We start from the raw sequence: 14,991 nt of genomic DNA on the forward strand, positions 1-14,991 counted from the left end.
GAGCAAATTAGAAGAGGAGAAATGTTGTCAAGTAATATTTGATTGATTATTATCCTCTACACTGCAGTTATACTACAAGAGGTTTTCCCCTGCTCAAATGCCAAATGCCTTTTGAATAGTAAAAGAAAAAGCCAGTAATAGCCCCTTCCATCCCAACCATCCCAACCATCTCATAACTTATTTCTCTCATTATCTGGGACCATCCTCCTATCCTTTATGTCCATAGTAACAATTTGTTTGATCTCCTTGATACATCATTGTCACATCATTCGCGACTAGCATCGTACAGATTAAACTACAGAGGAGATTTAAGCACCCTCATCGTCATCGATGCGGATGGCACCCTCGCTGGACAAACCATGGCTCCACCATCCTTCGACCGAAGTAGAAGAACTGCCGTCATGAGCGAACAAGAGCCAAAGACCAAAGACAGGCTTGGCCAAGACATCAAGGACAGCATAAGCAATGATCTCGGCATCAACCGACCAAGTGCGGGATCCGTCGCCAATACCCCAGACGATTGGGTAAAGGGTCCAGATGATCAAAGTGTAACCTGCAATAGCAGCGAAAAGCTTCGAGGTCTTAGCATCCTTGCTTGAAACGGCACGACGACCAGGAATGACAAGTTGATAGATGATGACCAAGAATGCAACGCATCCCATAGCATACCATCCCCACTTGGCCGCTCCATCATTGTGATAGGCAGCAAAGAGACCAGTCAAAACCATTACGAGATCAGCAACGATGGCAACCAAGATGTTAGCACCATTGAGGCCGGCAAGGAATGAAAGATCGAGGAGGAGAAGAGGAGTAGTCACACTCCAATCAACATAACGAGCCCAGAAAACTTGTCTGTAGACGTGCTCAACAGTATCTGGAGTGTGCTTGTGGACTTCTCGTAGAACAATGTGTGTAAGAGCGTTCCCATCCCCAATTGCCATTGCATAGTATGAGAGGGTGGCGAAAAGAGTGATGAATGCAGTAAGAACATGGAAGAGGCGTTTTTGCTATGACACGATGTGTTAGCATGTTGATTGCTTGATTGCTAGAATCTGCGAGACACTTACAACTGGTACTCTCCAAGCCAAGTAGAAAAAGGTAAGGGTTGAGAGGAACATGATCACAAAGACAACCTAATCAGTGATACAAATTAGCCAACAGTGTTGCAGATATCGGAATGATGTGATTGAGAAAACTTACCCATAATGTTGTCTGACCTGATTGACCAGCAACTTCATAGGTTGGAACATTAGGAACGACTGTTGGAATTGGGGCGACCGAGGGAGTCGCAGTCGCCGTGCTTGTTGGAACTGGGAGAAGAGAAGTGGTTTTCTTCATAATGTCCATCTCGAGGACTTGCATTGGATCAATCATGACGATTGAAGATTGATAGGATGCCTGAACCTCTCGTGCGTATGTATGAATGGATGGATGTAGTGGACTCAAAGAATTAGATGTATTGTATTGCGTTGTTGATTGAGGTTGAAGAGTTGAAGAAACGGAGACGATTCGAATCCTTTTAAGAACTTGGAAGAAGAGATCGAATGACGAAGCTTGGAAGGAAAGAGGAGTAAGTAGGTAGTCGGTTCCTACCGTTGCAGGCAAATAATAAGCTCTAGCTACCTAGTAAGCGAACTAAAATATACCCAATTCAGGTTTGAGCATTGATTATCATGGCGAGATGATGCTTTGTGATTGGATGGTGAGGGGTGAGGGGTGAAGAAGGAGGAGGAGGGAGGAGGGAGGATATCGGAAAGTACGATGCAGAATCCAGATTCACTGCAAGCTCTATACTCTATAGGACGATATCATCCCATTCATTCAAATCAGGGAAGGAGCGGAACGAGAACTTACTTGGTATCTAGCTGGTACCCAGTCAATTTAGATTTGGGCCAAAAGCAGCAACCAATATATGCATCCGAGTGTGGTGTGTAGGTAGGAAGAGGAATGGGAATAGCTAGGTAGGCGAGGTGGCTAGGTGGCTAGGTGGCGAGGTGGCTATAACAGACGGCATCAGAAGAAACATGCAGGATTCTTTCTTTACCTACCTACGACCTCCCTTTCAGCCCCTACCCAACCGTTTCATCTCAGCCACTCGCATGAATGTCGGATGTGATCTTCGCATTCCTTTTGTCTCTCGTCTGCATCTTTTGTCTCTCGCCTGCATCTTTTGATACATCGTCATTAGAATGATAATGGAAATGTTCGCACTTCACAATGTAGCTTGGTAGGTGGCTCAGAGGGAACAGCCAGATCGAGAGCTTGCCGCTTCAACCCGCCTTTGTCTCTGGGGTACGGTATACGATGGTGGGAAAACAAACAAGGATGATGATGACGTATTGATGTCATCGAATCATCGGAACATGGGAAATGAGGAGTGAAGCGTGATTTGATTGGTTCATGGAGCTTGCTAAGTGTTGAGGTCAAAGCTCCTCGTGGAAAAGTGTGAGACATTGATCCGTGGTGGTGAATTGAGGGAAGTGAAGGTGAAGTTTGAATCCGAGGTCCTTGTTGACGGGCAGCCAGCTAGAACTATCTAGGTAACATCTCTATCTAGGTAGCATCTCTATCGAGGTAGCATCTCTATCGAGGTAGCATCTCTATCTAGGTAACATTTCTATCTAGGTAACATTTACCTCCATTCATGACATGCATATGCTGATTACATAATCAATCACACAAGGATCAGCTCATCATCCTTTCCTTTCCTTTCCTTTCCCCAGAATCATCCCTCACATCCCTCACATCTCTCACATCTCTCTCACTCTTCACTTGATTCCCTCCCCCACCTGTGCCAAATTGAGCATGGCAAATCGAACTTTCCCATGGAAGATCGGGAGATCGGGAGGGCTCTCATCAACTTCACTTCGCATACAACAGCATGAGACGATGCGTGCGGAGTATTCTTGCTTATATCACCTGACTGGGCATCTTTTATCCTCCGACCAACTTTTATCGATTTGTTTCTCTACTCACATCGCATATATCAAATCATTTATGCCCCCTTAGCTCGCCGGTAGCAAGTTGTATATACGCGGCCGGAGTACTAGCTCCGATAATAACTTGGTCTTTTGTTTCAGAACGGATATACCCGGTCCAACATACGCCTAGGTAGGGGGTGAATACCAAGTGCATTGCGCGGTAAATATATCAAAAGCATAATCTGCAAATCTTGACATTGATCTTTCCTGCCTCCAAATTCTCTCTCTGCAACAACTTGCATCGGATGTACACTTATTCGGTACACAATCGTTCGAATGAAGAAATTGAGGTGTCAAGTATATCAAAATATGTCTTGTTCGGTCGCACATCATTTCTTTTTTAATTTGCTTTCCGCAAGCCATAGTCCGACGTCGAACAACCAGTCCTCTCTGTGGAGGATTCACTGGGCGTGGGGTTGAGTGACTAATTGCATTGTGTGAGGTGAGCTGAAGTTATACTGGTTGCTACCATTTACTGGTACTGTTCTTCTATCTGCATACTCAGATTGATGCTGGCCGGCAGCTCACCGTCTCAGAGTCAGTACTCTCAACGCCGAATGACAAATATCAACATTCCGAATCCAATTTTGACATTTGAGGAATCAATCGAATCAAGAGTCCTCAAACTTCATGCTTTCATATTTGATGGTATCAATTTCAAGTTGACGTTTACTTTGGGACTATTCACACAGTATCAGTACATGCATGTGTGGCATGTTGCAAGGCTTGGGAGTACATGAGGTTGTTACAGCACATGATCAATGATCTTGCAATGCAATGCACAAATGTCTATCCGCATACATATATCACATAAATTATCAAAATGTTCTTGCATAAAGATTCGTTTCGATTGCGCCCAGGGGGGTGATCACAAAGCGGCAATGTTCTCTATAATGACTTACACTTCCCCTACTATAGCTTTCTAGGAGAATTCTAGAGTCTTCAGTTCTATAATATTTGAATCTTCTGGGCATTGAGATTTCAACACCAGAATTACTTTTCTTCTCAGTACCCCCCTGCCTCATTACCGTAGGTAAGTACCATTGAATCAAAAACCAGTGTTATGTTCTTTTTGAATCTACAAAGATCCCAAATGTCATGGAGATTTTCGAATCAGTTGATGCCTTTAAGAAGAACGATGTGGGCGTATCCCAATTTGGTTACCTGAAACTTCTCATACGCAAAGAAGATTGACTTTACCAGGCAAGATGTCTTGGACGCCTTCCCGGTTGCAAGAATCTAGATATAATCAATATCTATGAACTAAACCCGTTGAACAAAAATGGTAAAGGTCCTCGAATAAAACCAGTCTGCTTAGTGCTCACTCCACGAGAATTCTACATCAATATACCAAATCCCTAGGCATACGAGGATCCAGACCTCGAACAACAAATTACTCACAAGGTAGATGTATGCGAACGCTTCAAACTTCGTCCACATCCGATCATTTTCTTATACAAAGGATACTTAAGTGCCAGCGGACGAATATCGGGTATTTTCGAGTGATACAGAGCAACTCGTCAACAAAAAGTTAATATCATATGAACAATCCGGACTTCTTCGCATTTACTCATAGCCAACGATACTATAAAACAACCTTTGTGTGGGATTCTCGCGGATAATATCAACACTAAATCATTGGGCATAACTCACAACGATATCAATCCCACAAGCATTGTGTTCGGAGAAAATGTTGAATCAGTTATAATTGATTTCAAGAGCCGAAAATTGAATGGAGAATCACGTTGGAAAAGTAAAAAAGCATAGGGATGGCATGGCCCGGCTGTAAGATTGGGCTTCCGAATGAATAGGAAGTGGGAAGTAGGAAGTAGTTTTCATGGGATATATAAGCGATGATGGGGGGTTTGCGTTTGAGCGAGATGCTGAGGATGGGCGGATGAAGACATATCTATGGCTCTCAACCTAATCTTTATCTTCTGAGCGATACAGAGGATTTACAAGATCGATGTGAGAAGTCATCATTGTAATTGAATAGGTAGAAACTACACAGAAGAATTAATCAATTCATTCTTCTTCTCCTTTCTTGCCGAATGATGAATGAACTCGGAATATGTGTTTGAGATGGAAGGGTATGGATATTCAAATATCCTTTCATAACCTCACAGTCGTATGTACCTACTACGAGATGTGAAATTTGAGAATTTGAGAATTTTACAACCTCTTATGGAAAGTTGGGAATGATGTTTGTTGGATTGATATGATATGATATGTGCTATGTGATATGTGCTATGTGGTACACTCCTAGATGTTGGATGAGAGGATGAAAGGATGAGAGGATGAGAGGATGAGAGGATGAGAGGATGAGAGAATGGAGATAGTGTATATATACTGTTAGTTGTAAGTTGTAAGTTGTAAGTTATGAGTTTGGTTATCTCTTTAGGGGATGTGTATATAAATTTAGTTGTGACTTACTTGTCAGATTACTGATTCTTACTAGATGTTCTTTTTGTGGAGGGGGTGGGGAGGAATGGGGAGGAATGGGGAGGTTGTGTGTGTGTGTAGATTTGAGATTTGAGATTTGAGATTTGAGATATGATACTCAATATTCAATTCTTGTTAACTTTATTCTACATTCCCCTCCCCTCCTCTCTTCCTCCTTTTATTAATGCGTTTTGTTTATTTCTTATTTCTTATTTCTTATTTCTTATTTCTTATTTCTTATTTCTTATTTCTTATTTCTTATTTCTTATTTCTCATCTCTCATCTCTCATCTCTCATCTCTCATCTCTCATCTCTCATCTCTCATCTCTCATCTCTCATCTCTCATCTCTCATCTCTCATCTCTCTTTCATAATCTACATCCCATATCTTGAATCTAGGTATCAAATAGTACCATCAGAACTACTCATAAATACCTACATAGATAATCTATCCACCTTCCTATAATACACAATACATCGATTACACATCCGCATCCTCCCTGACGCACACCAATTTCGCACGTAATCGAGAGAAGTAGAGATGAATCAGGAGAGGGATGGAATTCCTCTCACTCCAGATTTGAGTTGAGTATTGATCGGATGGTACACACTATATCCATCTACACATCTGCATCTACGTATATTCATCTCATGAACTTCACCCTCGCCTTCTTTCCCTCCCTTTACTTCTTCCATTTCTTATCCTCTCTCCTCTCATCCAATCTTCTTTCACGTCCTCCTATTTTTTCATCTCCTGCCCTCTCCCCTACATAAATCCGCTTACCCAACTATTATCTACCCCCTCCCCCCTCTCTTATTTTATATTCACCAACACCCATCCCATCCCATACTATCAACCAAACAAGCAAGACCAGATTAAATTAAGTTAAATTAATATTCCACACCTATCTCATCCATCCCATATAACTTTTTTAATATCCAATCCCTTACCATCCATTCCTCTGCCCACCCCACCCCACCCCACCCCATCCCATCCCCAAAGTGCAGTGCAGAGCAGATAACCAAAAAAAAAAACTCCTTTTATGCATCGCACATGTATGCTCAAATCATGTAGCGAGCAAGTAAGCAAACCAGCCACCCGCCTCGCCTGGTAAAGAATAAATCTCGCCTCCCTTATGTACGTATGCACTTTTTCGCTTGCTTCTTTTCAATTTTCTCCCAGTCTTTCTTTCAGTATGCACCCATCCATTTATCCCTCCACACGGCCTCTATGCTTCCGTCCTTCCATTCTTTCATGTCCAACATTAGGATTAGAACATATATATCACACCCTCCCATGGCTACCCCATCTTCATCTACACTTGTACCCTCACCCCTACAGCTCCCGATCTAACAACCCTCCCAACATCTCCAACGCTCTCTCACTCCCCCCACCACTCAACACCACGGCGCCCGCCCGCGCCGTGCTCAAATACGACAATTCTCTTCCAAACATGCAGCCGCCCTCTTCGTCCGGCCGATCATTCATGCGCATCTCATCGACTAGTTTCCCTGCCACGCCACACACGATCCCCGTACTTTCCAATGGTAAATCCACCAGATCCAGGAAAATCGGCACGAGATCCCCGTCCGTGTCTCCTTGGATTGAGTTCCCAAAGAGAGGAAGGAGAGATTTGTCGAGGAGGAGAGAAGAGCCTTCTTCGAGGGAGATGGTGAGAGAGAGGAAAGTAGGTTGGTGCAGTAGCGCCGAGATGATGGAGATGTAGAGACGGGTGTTGAGTTTATCGAGGGGAGAAGAAGTATGCGTACCATTTCCATTACCGTTTGACGTGGGTCGATCTTTGATTTCGCGGTCGCGACCGGAACATTGGATGAGGTGGAGACCAGGCTGCACGAACGGCTTTACATTTCTCCGCTTGAGATGCTTAAAGGTGCGGGCTTGGAGTTCGGCGATGTTGGAGGGGGGAGGAGTAGATGGCGGGTTGGAATTCGAACTGGGGCCTCGGGAGTGAGATGTTGGGGTTGGGACGACGTAGGCGGATTCTTCTTCGGAGAATTCGAAACCCCGGGAGAGAAGGGTTTGCCCGACTTTGTGGCGGTCTTTCGAGGGGACGAGGATGAAATCTGTGAAGTAGGTTGTGATGAAGAATATGGGAACGCCAGCCATGGCTATTGATGGTATGTTAGTATAGTAATTAGTGGAAGAATGAGTATGTGATATGAACTTACCGAGAGGTGAAGTGAGATCCATGACTCTTTGACCTGCATCAGTACCAGTACTGTCTACAGAGAAAACAATGTAGCTATCCGTTGATATCTGAACCTGATTGTTTTCATCTTTGGGCAAAGCATCGATAATTGGTTGAAAGACACTTTCCGCCCAAGACTTATGACAGACAACTGAGCATTCGATTGGGGTTACACTGATATTGAGAAAACCATGTTCTTGATCAAAGACAAGACTTTCTTCATCATCTTCATTCTCAGATGCTGGGTCTGCTTCCTTGTATGGTAGCAGAACTCTCAGGATTGGTTGCAACAGCAAAGAGTATAGAGGTAGTGGTATGTGGATTAGGCTGAATTCGCCTTTCTGGTAGAGATTAGTAATTGTTTGAAGAGTATGTGGATTATTTGGAGTGTCATTGTCATAGACTTTGAACAATTCCATGATAGCTACATTGACAAGAAGGTGTAGATGGGAAAGAATGAAAGCAAGAACAGTATTTATGTGAGAGCTTTGTTATTGTCTGAAGTCAATCTCGAACCTGATCTCGGGACGAAACTATTCACATTCTTTGAGAGAGAACTAACAATCACTTCCTCTTCAAATCTCAACTGAATTTGAAAACAGGTGATGGTGAGTCTCGACTAAAGTACATCATAGCTTTGCATCGAGACACCATTCAGATGTATCCATCCTCCAGCCCCTATACAAGCGACAACCCGACAACAACATGCTAATTCCCATTCTCTGCTGACTTTTCAATAACTAATTGAATAAAAGTTTACTCACAATAAATGATATTTGAGCATTCATAATGCTTTTCGTTTCTCCAGTTTTTGGCTTTCCTGCCGTCGGTACAATGCCAGGGATTTATGCAAGCCGGCCCTCCTAGGCTGTAGTGCCTTGCAGCCACCCGAAGCAAGAGAACCAAAGCAAGACAGCAAGACTTGGAAGTTTCGAATTTCTGAAAGAAACCTCTCTTCAATCGAGGAAGTTTGTTCCGAAGGGGCGGGACTTCAAGTCAATTGGCTGATGTATTTAATGTTCGAAATGGAATGAAGAGAATATGTTCATAGATGAAAACGAGACGAACAAAGGAGGGGCTTTCTCCAAAACATCAACAGCGGGGTAATCTCTTCGAATCAATCGAGAAAGGTCAGCAACTCAGATGATCTATCCACAAACGCATCCCACTTCTTATACAGCCGAAATTCCACGCGCAATAAGACAAATGCAGAACCTTTGTCTCAATTCAGCTGAAGGTTGGCCAAAACCAAAAGTGTGAGTTTCTCTGTTTGGGGGGGGGTTGGTGGAGGGTTTTATTCTTTTCGCAAAAAGATAGTAGTAATTCAGGGACTCTAGGGTAGTATTGAAAGTGCTTAACTGGAAGCTCTATCTCCTGCATAAGCCACGAACGAAGCAACGAATGATAATGTGGGGGTACCTTCGCGCGATACAAATTTTGTTGTGAAGTGGTTCTTTTGCACTTGTTTAGCTGCAGAATTCCTGCAATAAACCGACCCAAAGGAAAGAGGGGCGGCTCAATATAAAAACGAAACGTGGATTGGATTGGATTGGATGTATGGTTGGTATGATAGGTATGGGTATGGTTGGTAGTTAGAGAACAGTCCTAATCTTGCTTGCATACGTAGAGGGGCGGGGACTTATAAGATGCTTTCCCGAGCGGAGAGTTTTCTTTGAATTGTACAAAGGTGGTATGAGGTCTAGGTGTATTAGATGTGCTAGGTGTGTGAGGTGGTGGTGTGTGGACGGTTGTATCCCAAGGGTATATGGGTAAGGTACTGATGTGTGGGTTCTACAACGTCTTCCTTGGGTACTTTCTGTGTAACTGTGTTCCGAGGATTGGTATTGGTATTGCGATAGGATGCGACGGGATATGCAAGATGGCTTGTCAAGGTTACTGGCGCCCTATGGAAGGAAAAAAAGCTCTTATATTGGCTTTCCTGCAGCAATTGCCAGCTCAGATAGAATGGGAAAAATGCGAGAGAAGAAGGAAATGGAGATGAATTGACGAATGGGATTGCAAATTGAAGAAAAGATGAAAGGGTGAAAATCTATTCTCTTTGTTCTCATCGAGTCATCCGACAACTTTTTAACAAGACAATAAGACTCATTCTTTCAATCATCGTGGACATTCTCAAATGGAACGGATTGTAAAGAGCCGGAGAGCGGGACCGGTCCATAATCTTTTTGGTCCCTTGAGTCTTGGGTTGTTGATAAGGAAGAAGTAGTACGAATGGCTTTATTAGTGACCTCGAATATTATATCTCCATATTTCCCATGTCCTACCGATTCATTCATTCACTAACTAATTGACTGTGCTCTAAAGTGGGATGATTGGTTGAATTGAGGCGATTGAGATTAGATGAGACCAAAGGTTGTTACTCACTTGCGAGAAGCTAATTCATTGGAACATCGATGTTTGGACCTAATTCTGGATATGGATAGCCAAGCTCTTCTCATCCTCACCACCCAGGAAGCTGCAAGAACATCATCGCTCATCGAGAATCATGATACCTAACTACGTGATACGAAGTAAGGAAGCTGATCACAAGGTTGAAGAAAGACCCAGGACAAAGGTATCCATCTCCTTCCCATGAAGAGAATCACACCTCATGTGAATCCCACACACAATGCGCAAGCAAGCATGATGTCAATCCAAACCCGTTGAATAATGTTTTGCAGTGGGTGGTGTGCACCATGAGTAGTACCCAGGTATTAATAGACGATGTACAGATTTTAGACGTACGCCTATCTCAAAGTATCATAGTCTGGTGCACACAATATGGGGAAGTACTACAGATAGGTCAAATCGCGGCGTAGATTGTATTGTCACATTATTCGAGGTGACAAGATAATAATACCAAATACTTGTCACGGTATCACGACATTCAAATTTGATTACATCCCCACTCTCCGTCGACGACGCTCAATATATCACCACGAAAGCCATCACAACACGCTCGAGTATATTCGGATGTATATATTGGTGGAATGTGAACTGTACAACTCAAGATGGACATTACTGCTACTGCTGACAGCCCACCTATGAAAAATACATCTTGATTGCCACACATCGAAATCAAGAAAAGTCGAGTCCGATGACAAAGATCATCAGGATTTAAAAGATTCTGACTGCGACGCAAACTTCTACCTATCACTTGGTGATCCTGATCTGATGTTGTTGAATGCCCATGAAAAACCATGACCTAAACTTCTGACATTATTTTTTTTCTCAACGCAATTGCCGCCCCGCTGATAGATAGGGAAAACGGAGGCATTATGGTTTCATTTGTCCTCCCGACATCTTTGTCCCGGGAGTGAGACCGAAAGTCCTAGAAAGGGCTGGTCATCGCCGCTGCCCGTATACAGTATCTTGAGGCTTGACCAAACAGGTTTCTCAAGCATCAGCTGTCAATAGGTAACATATCAGATGCTGAATAATATGATTTAGGTCTAGGTCACACCTGATTGTTATCATATCACTTCTCGCATTCGATTCTTACAATTCGGCTAGAATCATGCGCATTGACCACTCACCGGTTAGATGCGGTGCACAAGGAGACAATTCGATATTAGGATTTTTTCTTTCATGATATAAATTTTACTTGCTATTATTTTGGTAGCAGGGTACTCCGCTTTTTGATGACGATGCGTGGGGGCTTCATATAACCACACAACTTCCTCCCAATACATTCAACAGAAAATGAAATGACAATCATGTGTGAAAACTTCATGAATCATGGCCAACCCCCTCTACCCCTATAATTTCCTCTACCGCCCCTACCTTGCCCACCGTAAGAATTGTTCCATCCTTTGTTGTAGCCTCTCCCCTGACCTCCCTGTATTGGTGGTTGCCAACCCGTAGGCCCAGTAGGATAACCACCCGGGGGTTGTTGAAAATTTGAAGAAACGTTAGACATGGGGGGAGGTGGTGGTGGCGGCCATTGTGGATTAACAGGGTTGAAAGGCATGTTTGGATAAAGTGGAGGCCCTGGGGGAGGAGGCGGTGGCCACGGCATTGAGCCTTGATGTTGAGTGATATTCGGAGGGAATCCTTGGTTGAAACCTTGCTGGTACGGCTGGTACGGCATTGATGGATTTGTGTATGTCTGATTTGAGGGGAAACCACTCTGTTGGGCAGGTATTGCGGCCAAATTGTAAGTCTCAGGTATTGGTGGATTGCCGTTCCCAATAGATTGATTGGGAGAGCCGCTCGAAGAATGATTTTTCTCATTGCCACCTGATGCGCCATAATCTTGTCGCATGCCTTTTGAAGGTGACCTGGAACGACCATTATAGTTGGAACGATTTTCGTGATCTGGGGATGGTGAGCGCGAAGAGCTGTATGAGCGTCGCTGTCGGCGACTCCTTTCTACGAAACTTCTGTCTGAATCTTCTGATTCGCTATGGCGCCGTTTTCTCTGTGGGCTCAAGCTCTCACTTTGACTGTGTTGACCACGTTCACCAACTGGTTCCAGTCCCTTACGACGTCTCTTCATCCTTTCACAGAACACTCTTGACCATCCATAATAACCCTCTCCGTCAAGTATCTCGCCGGTAATCTCATCTAGGATGATTGGCTGACCAAGTTCGTCCACATCAGACACACTTCTTTCGTCTTGGCCAGGTTCCGCGCCAAAAATTGTTTGAACATCGTCCAGGAGAGCTTTCACAGCAATAACAAGATTTTCATCCGCGGGTCCGGCAACAAACTGCAATGGTTTAACCATATCTGGATTTATTGGTCTGGTTGAGTTGGGAACGATATGCGGCATCAAATTTCCAGCAGGTAAATCGAACCAAGGCATCGATGTGTCTCCGTGCGTTGCTGGCATAACAAATGGTGCGGACTTATTCAACTTTGGCGCAAGAGCTTGCTCTCCATTTTCTGCCAACCCAGTCAATTCTTCAGTGAATTGCCCGACTTCTGAAGCGATCTTTACTGCTTCGCGCAGCTTTCCGATGTATTCATTGGAGTAATATCCTCTCTCTTCCCATATGTTTAGTAGATCCTGAATCTTTTGCTGATGCTTTGGACAATCTTTGAATGAAGCGGTGCTTCCTAGTAGATTAACCAATACAGGTTGAATCTTGCCGCAAACAGATGCATCGTTGATTCGGTACTTGCAATGGTAGAGGATGTCGTTAAGAAGGTAGAGTATATGCATGCGCTTACGCTTGATTGAAGGTTCGCCGTTTAAGGATTTGGTGAATGATGCCGTGAGAACTGTTAAATATTTTCCCAGCGCTGTAAATCTTGCTGCAGATTGTACAATATGTTCCAATATCCATTGCTTGCATTTCTATCCTCGGACACGATTTAGTTATCGCATAACAACATCCATTAGAGTGTATGATCAAACCTGGACATTTATTGACGAGCATTGTAGTATGACATTATTCAGATGGCTATGAAACTCTGCGATGGCTTCTCTAGAGACTGGTGTTGGATCGCGTCGAAGAAGACTTGCAGAGAACGAGGCTTTAGCTATGGCAAGCTGATGCGACGCCATTGTTGAAAAGTCGTTTAAAGCAGACTCAATGTGTATGTAAGAGCTTTGCCATTCGCAAATGATTTATTGGGATCTAAAGGAAGAGAATTGATCTGAGATGTGGTTAAGTTTGGGTGTGATTTTGATTATCTTGTTGAAGTGGGATGATTCAATGAAATTGAAATGAAGCTTCGCGACGAAAGGTCCAGATTCGCTAGAGTGTGCTAAGGGAACATGCTGGTTGATCATCCTTCAATAAATTCATCACCAATTGATTCAGCAAGCTCTTCATACCAATCACTTCCTCTTTATTATTTTTACTCTTTTGACTATTTTGCATTTTATAGTTATAATCCTATTGACTCTAATGAGTTTTTGAGTTCCGATCTATTCATCAATTGACAAGAAGGGCAATGAATATTCATGCCTTCTTGCCTATGGCGAATAAGTTGTGTACTCGACTGTAGCAACAATGATGAAAGGAACATGTTTCAAAGGGTTCACATAATCCGAGAATTCGATAGGAGTAGAGTTTTGTGAGATTAACGTATACACATACATAGGAGCACCCAGTTCCCAGCGCCAACTCCAATACCAAGCCAAATTGTCGTGAGTAGATTTGCATTATTTAATGACAATGAAGTCGCTCATTTCAACTGAACCTATCGCCCTTCTTTGATCTGAATGGTTCCGACGGTTCGTATTTGCTCTTTTCCCTTACACGCTGTCCCTCGCTCGCTGGTGCATGTCTTGTCGGCGCAGGCTCAGTTGTCGATACTTCCTGGCTTGGAGAACCGGCAGAGTCCAATTTTGCTGGCCCGCCATTGCTTCCTGATCCCGCATAACCATCTGTTCTGCCAGAATATTCTAGGGCTTCCTGCTGCCTCTTGCGTTTCTGATCTGCCTCGAATCGCGCAGCTCTATCCGCGTTGATCGATTGCTTTGCGAAATAGTATGCTGTCCCGCCGGCTGGAATCCTTTGTTAGTACTTGATCACTGGGGACGTCTCTCCAGCTCTCCAAACATACCGACACATAACGAGCCCCATCCAACCCTGTATAGATTATGTTAGTCGAGAGCTGCTTTCAATGTACTGGAATCCGAGGCGTGGAATTTGGGACAGTACCAGAAAGATTTCACCTAAATTATGTTAGCTGTCCGCAAGTATGAGGCTCATTTTCGCCCACAATGGCAATCAAATCACTTACAGTGTTCATATTGAAGATAGATTTGGATTCTGAAATACTCTCACACAAACAGTGGCTATTGAAGTTGCAATGTTTAAGAAGTCAAAGTAGTTTTGGGAAATTTGGGTTCTTTATTGAATATATAAAAATCTTTCTAATGCCATCATCATAATGGTACGATAATGGAAATGGTAGCCTTGTCGCCTTCTTCCCATCAGATCAGATCAGATAATTGCGCACCTCTAATATCTCTCTGCGGATCATTGAAACATAAAAACACTCTCAAACAATCCAGCCTGACCCCTGCAAATTGCCGCGAAGCCACAATGAGGGATGTACACTCTGGAAATGAACCTTTGATCTCACATAGCCAGGTACCTATAGTATTATTCACAGAATAACACCAACAACATAATTTGACCCCTCGCTATTACTTGCAACTTCTTTCGAGGAAACCAACAACACTCTCTTAAACATCCATTCACTTGGTTACCTTCAATCTTTATTAATAGTATCTTTCCTTTCATGTTTACGATTACAGGAGTTGAAGATCCCATAGATATTCCAGACACAACAGTACCGGCCTGCGAGGCTACAATATACGGGCTAGACGTCCCATTTCCAATGACGACGAGCTTGACATTGGTCCTCTAATACCAGAGGCTCCTCTTATGAAACAGA

The 14,991-nt window shown here is 43.5% G+C and overlaps 5 protein-coding genes across 5 annotated transcripts; 1 reads left to right on the forward strand and 4 right to left on the reverse strand.

Moving 5' to 3' along the window:
- Positions 1-22: 22 nt before the first annotated feature.
- Positions 23-1,471, reverse strand: Bfra_002480 (putative opsin-1 protein). The gene is made up of 3 exons (XM_037332899.1): positions 1,201-1,471; positions 1,068-1,133; positions 23-1,007 (listed from the first exon to the last, which is right to left on the reverse strand). Exons 1-3 carry the CDS (start codon positions 1,372-1,374, stop codon positions 309-311), a joined length of 939 nt encoding a protein of 312 aa, XP_037195027.1. The 5' UTR covers positions 1,375-1,471; the 3' UTR covers positions 23-308.
- A 5,287-nt stretch (positions 1,472-6,758) lies between these two features.
- Bfra_002481 (uncharacterized protein) lies at positions 6,759-8,051 on the reverse strand (the record flags this gene model as incomplete). The annotated part of the gene is made up of 2 exons (XM_037332900.1): positions 6,759-7,552; positions 7,613-8,051. 2 exons carry the CDS (start codon positions 8,049-8,051, stop codon positions 6,759-6,761), a joined length of 1,233 nt encoding a protein of 410 aa, XP_037195028.1.
- Positions 8,052-8,673: 622 nt separating this feature from the next.
- Positions 8,674-8,892, forward strand: Bfra_002482 (uncharacterized protein; the record flags this gene model as incomplete). The annotated part of the gene is made up of 2 exons (XM_037332901.1): positions 8,674-8,735; positions 8,763-8,892. 2 exons carry the CDS (start codon positions 8,674-8,676, stop codon positions 8,890-8,892), a joined length of 192 nt encoding a protein of 63 aa, XP_037195029.1.
- Positions 8,893-11,368: 2,476 nt separating this feature from the next.
- Positions 11,369-13,144, reverse strand: Bfra_002483 (putative calcium homeostasis endoplasmic reticulum protein; the record flags this gene model as incomplete). Its single annotated transcript, XM_037332902.1, has 2 exons — positions 11,369-12,934; positions 12,995-13,144. 2 exons carry the CDS (start codon positions 13,142-13,144, stop codon positions 11,369-11,371), a joined length of 1,716 nt encoding a protein of 571 aa, XP_037195030.1.
- A 631-nt stretch (positions 13,145-13,775) lies between these two features.
- Bfra_002484 (uncharacterized protein) lies at positions 13,776-14,340 on the reverse strand (the record flags this gene model as incomplete). The annotated part of the gene is made up of 3 exons (XM_037332903.1): positions 13,776-14,092; positions 14,218-14,263; positions 14,332-14,340. 3 exons carry the CDS (start codon positions 14,338-14,340, stop codon positions 13,776-13,778), a joined length of 372 nt encoding a protein of 123 aa, XP_037195031.1.
- Positions 14,341-14,991: the final 651 nt, after the last annotated feature.

This window comes from Botrytis fragariae (genome assembly GCF_013461495.1).
Source record: "Botrytis fragariae strain BVB16 chromosome Unknown tig00000012, whole genome shotgun sequence".
NCBI lineage: Eukaryota > Fungi > Ascomycota > Leotiomycetes > Helotiales > Sclerotiniaceae > Botrytis > Botrytis fragariae.